This window comes from Xenopus laevis, chromosome 7L, assembly GCF_017654675.1.
Source record: "Xenopus laevis strain J_2021 chromosome 7L, Xenopus_laevis_v10.1, whole genome shotgun sequence".
Lineage (NCBI taxonomy): Eukaryota > Metazoa > Chordata > Amphibia > Anura > Pipidae > Xenopus > Xenopus laevis.
Genome location: NC_054383.1, coordinates 88801933 through 88817222, shown reverse-complemented (window position 1 = coordinate 88817222; position 15290 = coordinate 88801933). Strand labels below are relative to the sequence as shown.

General features: G+C 39.4%; 2 protein-coding genes across 15 annotated transcripts in view; both read left to right on the top strand.

The window, feature by feature from the left end:
• Positions 1-15290, top strand: part of ncam1.L (neural cell adhesion molecule 1 L homeolog) — a 147427-nt gene that overhangs the window by 32127 nt on the left and 100010 nt on the right.
• Positions 433-6102, top strand: LOC121395558. The gene is made up of 2 exons (XM_041569316.1): positions 433-1396; positions 3638-6102. Exons 1-2 carry the CDS (start codon positions 487-489, stop codon positions 4267-4269), a joined length of 1542 nt encoding a protein of 513 aa, XP_041425250.1. The 5' UTR covers positions 433-486; the 3' UTR covers positions 4270-6102.

Below are 15290 nucleotides of genomic sequence, written 5' to 3'. Positions count from 1 at the left end.
TTCACTAAATGCGCTTGCATCTAAATATGCTCCATGCACCTGTGCTTTAATTTGCACCAAGCACAGTAGGTCTGTCCAGTCTACTGTCTCATGCACATTGAACAGTCATACTGTTTAAGAATTTATTTTGAATATTATTTTAACATATTTTTCTAAGACTTTCCGGTGAAATTTAAGATTGCTTCACACCTGAACGGGGAGTGACTTAACCTCCCCTAACATGGGAGTGCGGCAGCTCCCCCCCGTTTGATGTATTTTTTACTTACCTCGTGTAGTTCTGTGGAAAAAACTTACCTCTCTTCCGATTGGTCAATTTTCAATCCCAAGCCTTCTGATTGGTCGATTCAAAAAAGGGGCGTGGCTTCACAGGAAAAGCCGCGAAGACCGGCTATAAAAGGACGAACCGGCGAACAGATTGCTTCACACCTGAACGGGGAGTGACTTAACCTCCCCTAACATGGGAGTGCGGCAGCTCCCCCCCGTTTGATGTATTTTTTACTTACCTCGTGTAGTTCTGTGGAAAAAACTTACCTCTCTTCCGATTGGTCAATTTTCAATCCCAAGCCTTCTGATTGGTCGATTCAAAAAAGGGGCGTGGCTTCACAGGAAAAGCCGCGAAGACCGGCTATAAAAGGACGAACCGGCGAACACTCTTCATTCTTCGCCGGCAGCCGACGTGAGAGGATCGTCTTGGAAATGGCTGAAGAGAATCCCGACGGCAGACTTCGCGACATCCTTCGATGGATCCAGGCGGAGGCGGGACATGAAGACATCCAGACGCTCCTTCAGCAGTGCCAGCTCGCATCATCGACGACGACAGCGGTGACATCACTTCCGACTGCAGAGCCTCCAGGATCGCCGTCAGAGGAAGCTGCGTCATCTTCAGGAGCCGCATCTGACGTCGCCATCCAGCGCACCCCAGCTTCACGCGGACCAGGAAAGAGGCGGATCGTCGCCGTCAAGAGGAACACCAGAGGGAAACAAGCGGCGAAGAAGAGAACCCAGATGACGTCAGCGGTCTCCGCCAAGAAGAGGATCGTCGCTGACCCGCCGCAGACAGGAGTTTGGCCGTCGGCTTCCCCCCCTTCATCGCGAGTGAGTTCCGCCGCTGTTGCAAGTGGTGGGCCGCTCCATCAAAAGAGCTTTAACACTTCAGGGCCCTTTCCTTCCACAGGGTCCGGGGGAGGTCCGGCAGCTGGCAGCTCCTATGAGGAGCACCAGGTCAGCAGGGGCCCCCAAAGCCGCCCAGAACCGGGGCCCTCCAGCTGTAACACTATAGGGCACCCGGTTCTGCCACCTGCCATCAGGGGTCATACATCACCATCTGTCACCCACAGCGCACCCCAGCCTGCTGGTTTTACCCCTCAGGAGGAGAGTCAACCCATCCAAGTGATTGGTAACTATGCTGCCACTGATGTCATAAAATCTTTGTTAGCTTTGTTAACCCCTGGTGCGGCGTCAACGCATACAAGCACAGGGGCTGTGTCTTCTCAAGTAGCTGAAACTGCTTTTAGAGATTCAATACTCTGTGATGCTACACCTTTGGGTTTGCACTTGCCACAGGCCATAAAGGAAAAAATCACAAAAGGGGAGTATATTGACATGCTCTCACTGTTGCCATCATCAAAGGAATTTTTAGGCAAGCAAGTTAAGCAGTCAGATCCTGAAATGGACAGACGCAGGCCTGTGGCAAGGACATTCACTAATTGGTTACAGGCATTTTGTATTTATTCAAATGTATTGTGTGAAAAACACCCACAATTAGGTCCAGGCCTATTTAAACACATTGACATTATTCTGGAAGCATATAAAGCCTATGGGGGTATTTCCTGGTTTTTGTATGATGATAGATTCAGACAGAAAATGTCCATTCAGAAGTCAATATCTTGGGGTTCAAAGGATATTGACCTTTGGATGGGAATGCTTATTCCCAAACAGCCATTAGTTCCATTACCGGGGAACAAGACTCCTGTGAAATACAATGCTTGCTGGGCATTCAATGAGTCAACTTGCCGCTTTCAGGCAAACTGTAGATATAAACATGAATGTGCTCATTGTGCTGGCAACCATCCTGCCTTTCGTTGCATCAAACGATTTGCTACAAAGCACAGTGGTAGGGACTCCAGTAAGTCAGATAACCCCAGTGAGGTTACCAGAAATGCGCCAATACCTAGAGCTATATCCAAAGCGCCAGATGGCCTGCCTCTTAGAGAAGGGTTTTGAAGTTGGCTTTTGGATACCATCAGCAGATCCTGTAACCCTCATATCATTTCCCAAGAATTTAAAATCAATTGAGCTAAACCCAAAAGTAGTTAAGGAAAAAATTGAGAAGGAGCTTAGATTGGGCAGAATTGATGGCCCGTTTGATGATCCTCCATTTGAGGATTTCAGAGTTTCGCCTTTAGGACTTGTACCGAAGAAGGAGCCAGGAAGCTATCGCTTAATTCACCATTTATCATATCCTTCGGGGGCATCTGTCAATGATGGAATTGGTCATGAATTATCTTCAGTTTCATATACGACTTTCGACCAGGCAATATCGATAATTCAAGAATTTGGTCAAGGTTCATTATTGGCTAAAAGTGACATTCAATCGGCTTTCAGGCTACTGCCCATACACCCTGACTGTTATAAGCTTTTAGGCTTTCATTATGAAGGCAGTTTCTATTTTGACAGATGCCTCCCAATGGGCTGTTCCCTTTCCTGCTTTTATTTTGAAGCCTTTGCATCCTTTTTGCAATGGGTAGTTCAATGGGAAACTGGTTCTAAGGGGGTTATTCATTATTTAGATGATTTCCTATTTGTCGGTCCTGCAGATTCTAGTTCATGTGGAATTTTGTTAAGTACTTTTACGTGGTTTGCTAGGAAATTTGCCATTCCACTAGCTGTTGAAAAAACAATACCCCCTACTACAACTTTAGAATTCCTTGGTATTCAGATAGATACTGTAAATCGTGAATTTCGCTTACCCGAAGGAAAAGTAGCTAAGCTGAGAAGCATTCTAAACGCAACTTTAAAATCTAAAAAGGTTAAATTAAAACACATACAATCCTTGATCGGACATCTGAATTTCGCTACACGGGTTATTCCTATTGGTCGGGTTTTTAACAGGAGACTTATTGCACTTACGTCTGGCCTAGATAATCCTAACTGGCACATAAGAATCCCTCAGGTGGTTAAAGATGACCTGATTGTTTGGCAGGAATTTCTAGAGAATTTCAATGGCATTTCTTATTGGCAAGGAGAATTGTTCGAGAATGCAGCTTTGAATCTGTATACAGACGCCGCGGCTTCAGCTGGGTTTGGTGCTATCTTTGGCACACATTGGATTGCGGATGCGTGGCCATCTTTCTGGGTAGAACTCAAGCTTACCAAAAATCTAGTGTTACTGGAATTTTTTCCACTGTTAGTTGTTTTGGAAGTGTGGGGCCCCCAATTGGCTAACAAACGTATTGTTTGGCACTGCGATAATATGGGTGTGGTGCAAGTTGTTAATAATCTATCTTCTAACTCCCCCCCAGTACTGAGATTACTTAGGCAGGCAGTATTCCGAGCTCTTAAATTTAACATTTTGATTCAAGCAAAGCATATCCCTGGTTGTACCAATGTTGTGGCTGACGCATTATCTCGATTTCAGTTCAACGAGCTCTGGGAAATCGCCAATTATTTGGACAAAGAAGGAACACCATGCCCCCAACATCTGTGGAATTTAGTATTGCCAGAATTTCAAAATGGTTAAGTATGTCATTGGCAGACAAAACCTGGCATGCTTACATCGCAAGCTGGAATGAGTGGATGAAGTTCAAAACAAGTTTTCCTAAAGAGCATTATCAAAGGGACAGTGACGTCTTATTGTCTTTTGTACTGGAGCAAGTTGAGGCTCAGTACTCTCTTTCAGCTATAACTAAAAAATTAGCAGGCATATCTTTCTTTTTAAAGGTTCAAGGTGAGGCTGACATAACTAAATCCTTTTTGGTTAAACAAATTCTTCGGGGTGTTGGTAGGATTACACGATCTGTAGACATTAGGAGACCCATCACATTATCATTGTTGAAAGATCTCGTTTCGGTCCTACCTCAAATATGCTATTCTCGGTTTGAAACAATGTTGTTTACGTTGTTATTTTCTGTGTCGTTCTTTGGTGCCCTTCGGGTAAGTGAGTCGGTCTCTCAGAGTAAAAGATCCCCAGGGGGTATTGGGAGTGAAGACATTCATCTGGTTGAGGGCAAATTAAAGATTATATTAAAAAATCAAAAACGGATAAAGTAGGAAGAGGGACAACCATTTGGCTTGGTAATAGCACGGAACAGTCAATATGTCCAGTATTAGCTTTTAGACATTATCAGCAAGTCAGACCCTGCCTTCCTGGCCCTTTCTTTATACACAGTGATGGATCTTTCCTTACAAGATTTCAATTTGTGAAAATTCTCAAAGGAGCTGTCAGTAAGCTAGGTATACCACCTGACCATTATAACACACATTCTTTTCGCATTGGAGCTGCCACACAAGCCTCATTGATGGGTTTAGGAGAAGAGTTCATCAAAAGGCTTGGCAGATGGAACTCCTCTAGGTATCAACTTTATGTCAGACCTACCCTGGTTTAGTAAGTGTTACCTTTTTTCGTTACAGTTTCTCCTCCTTTGGTCTGGATTATTGGACACTCTTTCGTCCACAGAGCGAGAGCTAGAGCAGAACAACGAACCTACACAACTAATTTAGGCATTAAAGATGTTAGAATTGTCTGGATGGGCATTCGAGGCCTTAAATGGCCAGATTTATTACCAATAATTTTGCAAATGAAATCTCGTTGGGGTTTCCCAGCAATTATTCTGATCCATTTAGCTGGAAATGACATTGGAAAGGGTAGAAACATTGATTTAATTCGTAATATAAAAAGAGACCTTGCTCAGATCAGATTTATTTTTCCCAATACTGTGATAATTTGGTCTGAAGTTGTGCCCAGATTAGTCTGGCTTCAAGATGCAGGCTTTCACCCCCTTGAGAGATGCCGCAAAAAACTCAATTTTGCTATCTCAAAATTTTCCAAGACAGTTAATATTTTGGTTTATAGGCACTATGAGTTGGAGCAAGGTTTTGAAGGCCTGTATCGTGCGGACAGGGTACATTTGTCAGATATCGGTTTTGACATTCTGAACATGGGATTCCAAAGTGCAATTGAAAGAGCTTTACATGTGTGGGGAATGGCCAAGGCCAATGTAATGGTTTAATTGGCCTTGACGTGGAGGTATGCTCCTGGCTAGGTAAAAAAATTGGCGGGGCTTAAGGATATTTGTGGTCAAGCTTTAAGGCGGTCCGCTGCAGAGATCTGATGCAGAGGCTGGCTGGGAAGATATGTATGAACAGGTATTAGTATCATTAGCAATATTAATGTTCTGATTGATATGATATTTAATAAACAACAGCTGCGGCCATTCTCCACCATGCAAGTGTCCGTGTCTATGATTGGTTGTTGTAATTGGGGTTTTGTAAGCAAGTAATGCTGTCTGCAACTCCCATGAACGGGGAGTGACTTAACCTCCCCTAACATGGGAGTGCGGCAGCTCCCCCCCGTTTGATGTATTTTTTACTTACCTCGTGTAGTTCTGTGGAAAAAACTTACCTCTCTTCCGATTGGTCAATTTTCAATCCCAAGCCTTCTGATTGGTCGATTCAAAAAAGGGGCGTGGCTTCACAGGAAAAGCCGCGAAGACCGGCTATAAAAGGACGAACCGGCGAACACTCTTCATTCTTCGCCGGCAGCCGACGTGAGAGGATCGTCTTGGAAATCCCACCCACCCACCCTGTTATGGTATATAATATATGAATGCATATATAATAAAAAAAAAAAAAAAAACAATATTGTCGCAGCAGTTAATTGTTGTTTATAGTGAAGTTTCATGTGGAGGTATGCTCCTGGCTAGGTAAAAAAATTGGCGGGGCTTAAGGATATTTGTGGTCAAGCTTTAAGGCGGTCCGCTGCAGAGATCTGATGCAGAGGCTGGCTGGGAAGATATGTATGAACAGGTATTAGTATCATTAGCAATATTAATGTTCTGATTGATATGATATTTAATAAACAACAGCTGCGGCCATTCTCCACCATGCAAGTGTCCGTGTCTATGATTGGTTGTTGTTATTGGGGTTTTGTAAGCAAGTAATGCTGTCTGCAACTCCCATGTTTTTTCTGCACCAGCCTGTGTCATAGTAATGTTTCATCAGGAGAAGGAATGTGAAAGATAACATTTCAGGGAGGGGAGGATATGATCTTACGTATATGCTAAAGACTTGTTAAGGACAGTTGTGCTGAGTACTGTCCTTGGAATTATATCTATTATATATATAAACATTTGTTTTTGCTTGATTGACTGTCTACATACAGATTTAATATATATGAAAATGTATATTAAAGTTTGAAATGGACAGTTAGAATACATGTATTTTCTTGTTTTTAAGAAATGAAACTATCAACCTGCCAAATTAAAAAAAATCTGTAGCTTTTGTTTTGTCTCTCATTCTCTCAAGACACATTTTCCTCAACATAATAAAGGCAGATATTATTCATATGTTCTGAAAACCTACGCAGATTTTATTGTTCAGAAAACGTCATCACATCTTTAGGTAGACTTCATTCATACTCTTTAATTGGGTTTGCACTACAAAGTAATACTTGTATCCACAGAATTCTGGTAAAGATGGGTTTGAGTGCTGTGTGTTTGATCCCATCCTATTCACCATATAGGCATGATGCTAATTTTGATGTGATTGACCATGTCACGATATAGTCACTATATAACTCCAAGCACTTCTTGTTTACACAATGGAAAAAAGGTCAACTTAACTCTAGAGCAGGAGTCCCCAACCTTTTTTTAAACATGAGCCACAGTCAATGGTAAAAAGAGTTGGGGAGCAACACATGCATGACAGAAGTCCCAGGGGGTGCCAAATAAAGTCTATTTGGACTAGCAGCCTACAGTCCGAATGCCAAGAACTCAACATTTTTTAGTTTTTTTACTATGAAACACAATTTTTTAGAGGAAAAATAACTCAAATTTTTAGAGATTTATTATACCCCGAGGATGGAAAAATCAGAATCCGAAAATCTGGCATCTCAGACTTGCTGAGGTTGTATATAAGTCAATGGGACATATCCCTATCCTATTTGAAAGTTGCTGTGAATATGAAATTAATAAAATCCAACTATTTCAGGCTTTTAGAACAAAAATCCGAAAAAATTCTTGCTTTTCGGGAAAAAACCTGAAAAAATCAAGCGATTCGGATTTCCACTCGATTTTGTCGAGTTTGTCTCGATCCAATTGAATTGTGCTTTTTTTTTATTAATAAATAAGTTTGCATTGTGGATTCTAGTTTGGTCGTACTTTTTTTTATTTAAATACTTGGATTTTGATAAATAAAGCCTTTAGTATTTATACAATTTAAGCTTGCCTTCAAACAGGAAATGGAAAATTAGCACCTGCTTTGAGGCCACTGGGAGCACATTTTGCTCATGAGCTACTGGTTGGGGATCACTGCTCTAGAGGGTATCCTTCAATATATTCTCTTCTTGCCCTGTCCCTATTCAAACATCATCGCTGGGAAAACTACAGTATTTCCTCACTGCCACGTCTCATTACTACATGATAAAATAGTTGGTGCTGTGCTACAGAATACTAATTTTTTGGTAGTTTTCCAGCCAATAGCTACAGCGCCAATAACAAGAACATTCTGACAAAACCCTAAGTGCATTACATGGCAATTGAACACTACTTAAATTTCTCTTTCAGGAATATCTAGCTGGCAGTTAGGACATGCTTACTGACATTGTTCATAGCATCACTTGTCCTGATGCGGTCATGGTAACCTGAGAACTGAACACTGTTCTCTAAAAATATAAGCTCAAACCTCACTCTGGGGTGATTACTGGCACATATAAGTGCACTGGCTTCAATATTAACCTTGGAACAAATTCATAATCACTTGTAAAAAGCCATCATCTACAGTAAATACATGTTCCTTAAAAAACCCCAATATGTGCTATGTATGACATGAACAAATAAATCCTTCCAGAAAAAAATGACAACTAAATGACTTTATTGAAGTGGAAAATGCAGCTTTATGAGGTATTGCTACACGTTCAGCAACACTGTATATGATCCAATTGATTAAATACTGTATAATAATAATCTATGTTCTTGTAAATGAATAAGTCCCACCTTGCATGGTGTTGCAATTTCTGATTTGTAGCTGGGGCCCAACTAAATGATGCAAACAACACAGCTGCTGGTAACACATTGCTCCCTTGGGAAAGGAACAAGCACTTTGCTGAATCCGATTAGCTCGAGTTGACAACATGATGTATATGGTAACAGTCTCATACAAAAGAAAAGCTTCAAAGTAAATTAGACATGCGCCGTATGGGTACTTAGCTTCGCAAATAGCCACATGGGTTTACTCTATTAAATCAAAACAAAGGGCTTATTTACTAACATACTGCTTGTCTAAAAGTACAAACGTTCTATAACCCTTGACAACCAATGAGCGATTAGGTTTGGTCGGTTTAGTGCACTGCACGTTAATCTGATGATGAAAAAGTCTGTTTTGGTTGCTACACATTACAACACATACACCAGGAATAAGGGGCCCATTAACTTAGTTCGAGTGAAGGATGGCTACTTCGACCATCGAATGGGCTACTTCGACCTTCAACTACGACCTTCGACTTCGAATCGAACTAAAAATCGTTTGAATATTCGACCATTCAATAGTCGAAGTACTGTCTCTTTAAAAATTTCTTCGACCCCCTAGTTCGCCTCCTAAAACCTACCGAGGCCAATGTTAGCCTATGGGGATGGTCCCCACAGGCTTCCTAACAATTTCCTGATTGAAGCAATATCCTTCGATCGATGGATTAAAATCCTTCGAATCCTTCAATCGTTCGATCGTAGGAATAGCGCAAAATCCTTCGACTTCGATATTCGAAGTCGAAGGATTTTACTTTGACGGTCGAATATCGAGGGTTAATTAACCCTCGATATTCTACCCTAGGTAAATGTGTCCCTAAGTCTCAATGATAAAATGCAGCACGGTGTGAAGGGATTACATGAATGGTTTGGTTTGGGTTGTTCACCTTCCAACACAGTTTTCAGATAGTTCACCAGAAATAAAGATTTTATTTTAAAAACTTTTCTATCTGTACCCATTTAAAGTTTTATTTTTCACCTTCTTATGTAATTGTAAAGCAGCTCTAGGGGGGGGGGGGTCACCGACTCAGTAAACTGTTCTAAACTAATACATTTGTTGATACATTTCTTATCTTTGTCCCTGCCGAGCAGAATCCATGAGTTTAAGTAAAGGCAGCTGTTAGAATTGATACAATAGTTGCTCATATTCCACAGATGCTGCTGAGAAATGTATCAACTAATGTAGCAAATTGTAACAGTTCCGAATCTGCCCCTGGATTACCAGACTGAAACACCAGAGAGAGGAACAACAAACGTTAAACTTCAATTTTGGAAAACCAGTCTCAAATAAAACATGAAAATCATTTCTAATGGGGATTCTGTTTTCCAGTTTCCCTCCAAATCTCTTCCCCCTCACTTCTATTCTTATACTGTCTACCTTCTTCTATGTTCTGCAGTGTACCTATTTCTCCTATAGGAAATAGAGTCACTTGAATCAGTGCCTGAATTTCCCCCACTGGTGCGGCATGTGGCTTGGGAACAGTGTCAGGGGACTGTAAGGGCCATATCAAAACCTTCAGATTGCTTTTTCAAGTAGATCTTGGTGGCTTTTGAGGTATATTTAAGATCGTTGTGTTGGAGCTTTTCTTTTCTCATCATTTTGGCTGTTTCACATTGCAAAATTTGCACATATTTAGGGAAATACATTCTTCCCTTTACAAATTAACCCCTAAATGTATTAAAAGATGCTAACAGTCACCTTCAAGTTAGAAAACAAAAGCAAAGATCTGATTTGTTGCTATGGGCAACATCACCGTTGATGTTTTTCTCCAATATATTACATAGCAAGATAAATAGGCTCAGGTGCAGTAACTTATAGAAACCAATGAGATTTTGATTTCACACAGGTGACCTGTACATACTTCCTTTTGATTGGTTGCTATAGGTGTTTTCATGTTTTATTACACAACCCTTATGATGTTACCTGTGACAAGCAACCACAATGCATAATGGATCCACCACCATGTTTCACAGTATCACAGTTTTGATTCTTTCAAGCAAATGATGTTTGTGCAAGCAACACTTAACTATGGAACAGTGTGCACCACAACTCCGCACTTAAAATCCGCACTTTATTGAATTTGCAGAGTAGGAAATACGCCTGACGATAGGGTCAGAAACTGCGCTAACGGCGGTCTGGTTCGCTAGCAAATTGGTGGTTGCGCCTGTTAATGAATTGCTGATGTCCCTGCGGATGGCAATGCTAGCAAATACTCGCTAACGTTAGCCACTTCGCTCTTTAGTAAATCTGCCCCTAAAAGTTTTCCTGTTCTTCCAGATCTTGTCTTGACTTCCACAATTTCCCTTTCTTGATGACATTACAAACAGGAGAAATTTTATTAAGCTATTGCACCCCAGGTATGAGTATAAATAATTTCACTTTTTTTTTAGCTAGTAGAAAGAGAAGTAGAAAATCAAATACCAGCACCAGTTTTTGGAAAGTAATCCTGCCCACACAGATGTGGCAGACCATTGGCAGACTATTCATTTTAAAAGAATAACAACAACAACACATTGTGTGGGACAAATAACCACTCATAGCCTGTTTTATTAATATGTATTTATCTCTGAGTCAGTGTTTGGATGGTACTCAGATTAACATCTTCTTGTATAGATGTAGTTTTTTATGGCATTTTCTAAATGTTTGTTACTGTTTATTTGCTAGCTAAATGTCGAGATTTTTTTTAAATTGTGTTTGCATCACACTTGGACAAAGGGATTGTATCATCTATTTTATCTAGAACTCTTGTGGAAAATGACCTAAGGTCAGCTTAGCCCTGTGAAGTTTCTTATTTTTAAAATGTGCAACTAAACTGCTGAAACCAATGGGACAATTCATTTATAAGGAAAGCCATCTCTGACTCCTGACTCATTTTTTCTCTGCATTGACAGCCCTGCAATTATCTGCCACATTGTGATGACCCTTCTTAGTTGTGGCCTTCTTGCTTTTTCCAAGTATTGTTAGTTTTTTTTACTGTTTATTGTGAGACTTGGAGATGCAGTAAATTGTAATATAGTTGTATTTTTCAACCCGAGTGGATGTGTAACTGTGTTAAATGAAACCTGGTTACCTTGTGTATGAGTCACAGTTGGTGTCAGTCACTTACCTGGTTATGTATCCGCATTCACTTAGTCCCGAAGTGAACAGGTGACTGCCGAAAGGGCTGGTTCACCCCAGTTAATTTTAGTATGTTATAGAATGGCCAATACTGAAAAACTTTTCAATTGGCCTTCATTATTTATTTTTTTATATATATTTTTTTAATTATTTGACTTTTTATTCTGACTCTTTTCAACTTTCAAAAGGGGCATACAATCCCCATCTAAAAACAAATGCCTGTAAGGCTACACATTTATATTTATTGATACGTTTTATTACTAATTTTTCTATTCAGGTTCTCTCCTCTTCATATTCCAGTCATTCAAAATCAGTGCGTGGTTGCTAAAGTGATTTGAAGACTAGCAACCAGATTGCTAAAATTGCAAACTGAAGAACTGCTGAATAAAAAAGCCAAATAACTGAAAAACCACAAATAAAATATGAAAACCAAGTGCAAATTGTTTCAGAATATCACTCCGTATGTCATACTAAAAGTTAATTCAGGTGAAAACCCTGTTTAATATCAAGTCTAAACTGGCTTTCAAGGTATGGCAGATGCCATCCAGCCTTGGGTGTGTATTACAGTGGTGTTCTGGATAGTATTTGTGGTATGAGTGACAGTAACAAAACACACTCCTCTTCAAATCAACACAGCCCTTCGTCATTGTTTTTATTACAGAGACATATTCAGCCTTATGGCATGTTGAAGTGATGAAGGGGTGTAGAATCAGAGCCAGACTGTCATGGTTTCCACTATATATAAATGCACACACATACATTAATATTTTTTTTTAAATTTCTGTATGTTTATTCACTTAGTTATCTAGTTTACTAGGTGCTTATATTCTTGTAATATTGCTTAAGTAATGCCATTTCTTTTTGCAGATAGAGTGGTAATTCATGAATAATCTGACACACATAAAATGAATGGTGTGCTGCAGATGTAGCACTAATGTCTGCTCCATATGCTAGCTGAATAATATATCACAGTATGTAGGACTGATAGAAGCAGCTTTGGGATATCTACTGTATATGGACACTCACTGTAGATGCATTAATGAGTTCCTTTATGAAAAGAACATGTTTCCCAGAGCTTGCTTTATCTCTGCTGTAAGCTTGCATTCCCGTCTGGGTACTTGACAGATTCTCTGCCTCAATTAAGCTCCTTAATAGACATCTTTACAGTGGCCTAGTTTTAGGAGTAATGGAGGAATAGACTGAAGGCAGGATTTGTAATACACTGATAGGTTTCTCTAAAAGAGCAAATGTAAAGTCCAAAAGAGCATGTTACCGAATGCCAAACAATAGCCATAAAATTATACTTTTTATCTCTGTTTTGTCCATGAAAAAGAAAGAAAAAAAATAGACTGTGGTACTAATTTATGATGTATATAGTACCTGTATACTGTATATGTTGTGTGGTTTCCACATTAGAATACTTTTCCTGCCGAGCATATTTTAAAAAAACAAAGTAATAATAATAAGCTTGGCACCTAAAACCTGTTAAGCTTTTTATTTTATTTTTTTGTAGGTAGGGAAAAAAACAATCATTGGGAAACTGAGGAAACCAACAAAAATGGTATATAACGTATATCCCAAATGTTTCAATATAGTGTGCCATAACTGAAATAAAATTAGGGTGTCACGCAAAAAAGTCAGGAGAGCCCCCGACTAATTGCCAGACTTGGTACAGAAACTTAAAATATAAAAGGAGTCCTTTATCATTCCCCAGCCTTTTTACAATTCTCATCTTCTTCCAGATGATCCGCAAATTAGATGACAGGTAGGGGGCAGAAGGAGGCGCAAGGTGCCTTATTCCCCTCATGAGTATAGTGCCTGATGAATGAAGTCAGTGCTATATCCTTTGGGGCACTCGCAGGTCTCTGATCTAAAAAAAATCAGAGCGTTGAGACCTGCAGCAATTCTGCACGGCAGGTTCATTGCTCCCAGTAATTAATATCAATGTTAGAAAGCAATATTAAAAGCAGTAAAAATTTCAGTCAGTAAAGCTTAATATTTTTAATGAGAAATTAATTACCACATTTGAATACACCACAAAGAATGAATAGTTTCTTCCCCTTTTGGATGATGAGATGCTCCAGGCACTAGTGGATGGCCATGGGTCGGTTTTCTTTTACAAGTACCGGTACATGAATTATACCAGATCTGAGATCTGACAAAGCCACATGTTTTCACAAGATAATTGTAGGTTTAATTTCCCATTGCTGTCAGTAGTCAGTGGCTTGAAGTGATCCTTGGTGTTCCGATTGCCTCTACTTGTGGTGTTCTAGTCTATAGGTCCATAGGCCCTACAGGTTAGAGCCCCAAGGATCCATCATTTGAGTGTTAACCTGTTATTTAAAAGTACTGATTAACTCTTGATAAACAAGCCCTGAGTCAATTTATGTTGAGAACAAATGCAAACTACTGGGAAAATTCACTTAAGCATCCCTTTTTCTTTATTGCATATGACAACCTGTCATTATATTCTTAAATATTAATAATATGCTCTGTAATCAAGTGGTTATGGAGTGCTACCATATAGTAGAAACACTGAGTTCTCAGAGTAGCAGTGTCTGTATTACTTGAAATAATGTTGCTGCAATAGAAAAAGAAAAAAAAAGATTTTTGTGCAATGATTTTTTTCTGCATGAAAATGAGAAATATTATTTGGAAAAAAAGCAATATTAGCTTTGTGTTTGATTTCAGTGCTAGTGAATCAAATGAAACATTACACTGAAAAGTAAAGCCAAGCAAGAAAGTCATCCTTCTGTTAGCTATAGCAAGTGGGAAAGCATCCCTCTTGTACAAAGCTGTGCAAAATGTTTGATTTTTGAAGATTGTTGTAATTAAAATTATGTTAGTAAGTAGGCCGCTATGTATAGGTATTTCCCAGCGACAGTCGTCCTTTAAATTGCTTTTTGGCTCATCCCCAGTAAATCCTATTTCAAATAATTTTTCCACTGCATAATGCATTCTGGCTCTTAATGAGTTAGTCACATTAGTTATTCTTTTTCACATTTTCACCCAGTTTACTCAACTCTGGAGGGCATTTTGCTGAACACTTACTTCTGTGTAGTTCATCAATGCAAAATTAGTAATGGCATTGTGTTTGTGATGCGGATGTGGGGACATAGATACAAAGAGTAGGCTTGTCTTGCTACTCTTTCACCCATGGTAGAAGTGCAATTTCCTAAGTGTAGGGCTTTGCTGGAAGCCAATGCTGAAGCACAAAAGACTCATTCTTGTTCAGAAATTAATTTGGAGAGAAAGCAGTTATAAAACAAAAAAGCTGAAAAACTTGCTCGTTAGCGTAACTATTCTCAGACACAGTGAAAACATATTAATGGGGTCATTTGCAATCCAGAAATCTAGGTTGAGTAGCTCAAGACCTGCGCATTGTAGTAATAAAGTATGTTTGTTCTGTAAATTAGGTCTGCTAAATTGTCATACATTATAATATTATTATAAAAGTGCAGTCTATCCATGTACGGTATTTGCAAAATAACTTTTATTCTTTCTGCCATTACTGTTGGCCGAGTTAACCCTTAGGAAAAGATTAATTTGCATATATATTTGTCCTCAAACCTTCAGACAGTGGGAGTTCTTAATTCATAGTCATATTGTTAATTACACAACTATGTTAACTACAGGTATTGGACCTGTTATCCAGAATGCTCGGGACCTGGGGTTTTCCGGATAACGGATCTTTCCGTGATTTGGGTCTTCATGCCTTAAGTCTACTAGAAATTAATTTAAACATTAAATAAACCCAATAAGCTTTTTTTGCTTCCAGTAAGGATTCATTATATCTTAGTTGGGATCAAGTACAAGCTACTGTTTTATTATTACAGAGAAAAAGGAAATAATTTTAAAAAATTTGTATTATTTGGATAAAATGCAGTCTATGGGAGATAGCCATTCCGTAATTCGGAGCTTTCTGGATATCGGGT

Excerpts from the sequence above, each read along its gene's own strand:
- LOC121395558 (XM_041569316.1), top strand. The coding sequence starts at position 487 with ATGTATTTTTTACTTACCTCGTGTAGTTCTGTGGAAAAAACTTACCTC. Across the intron at positions 1,397-3,637 it reads TCAACCCATCCAAGTGATTG|TTCAACGAGCTCTGGGAAAT; the intron begins GTAACTATGCTG and ends TCTCGATTTCAG.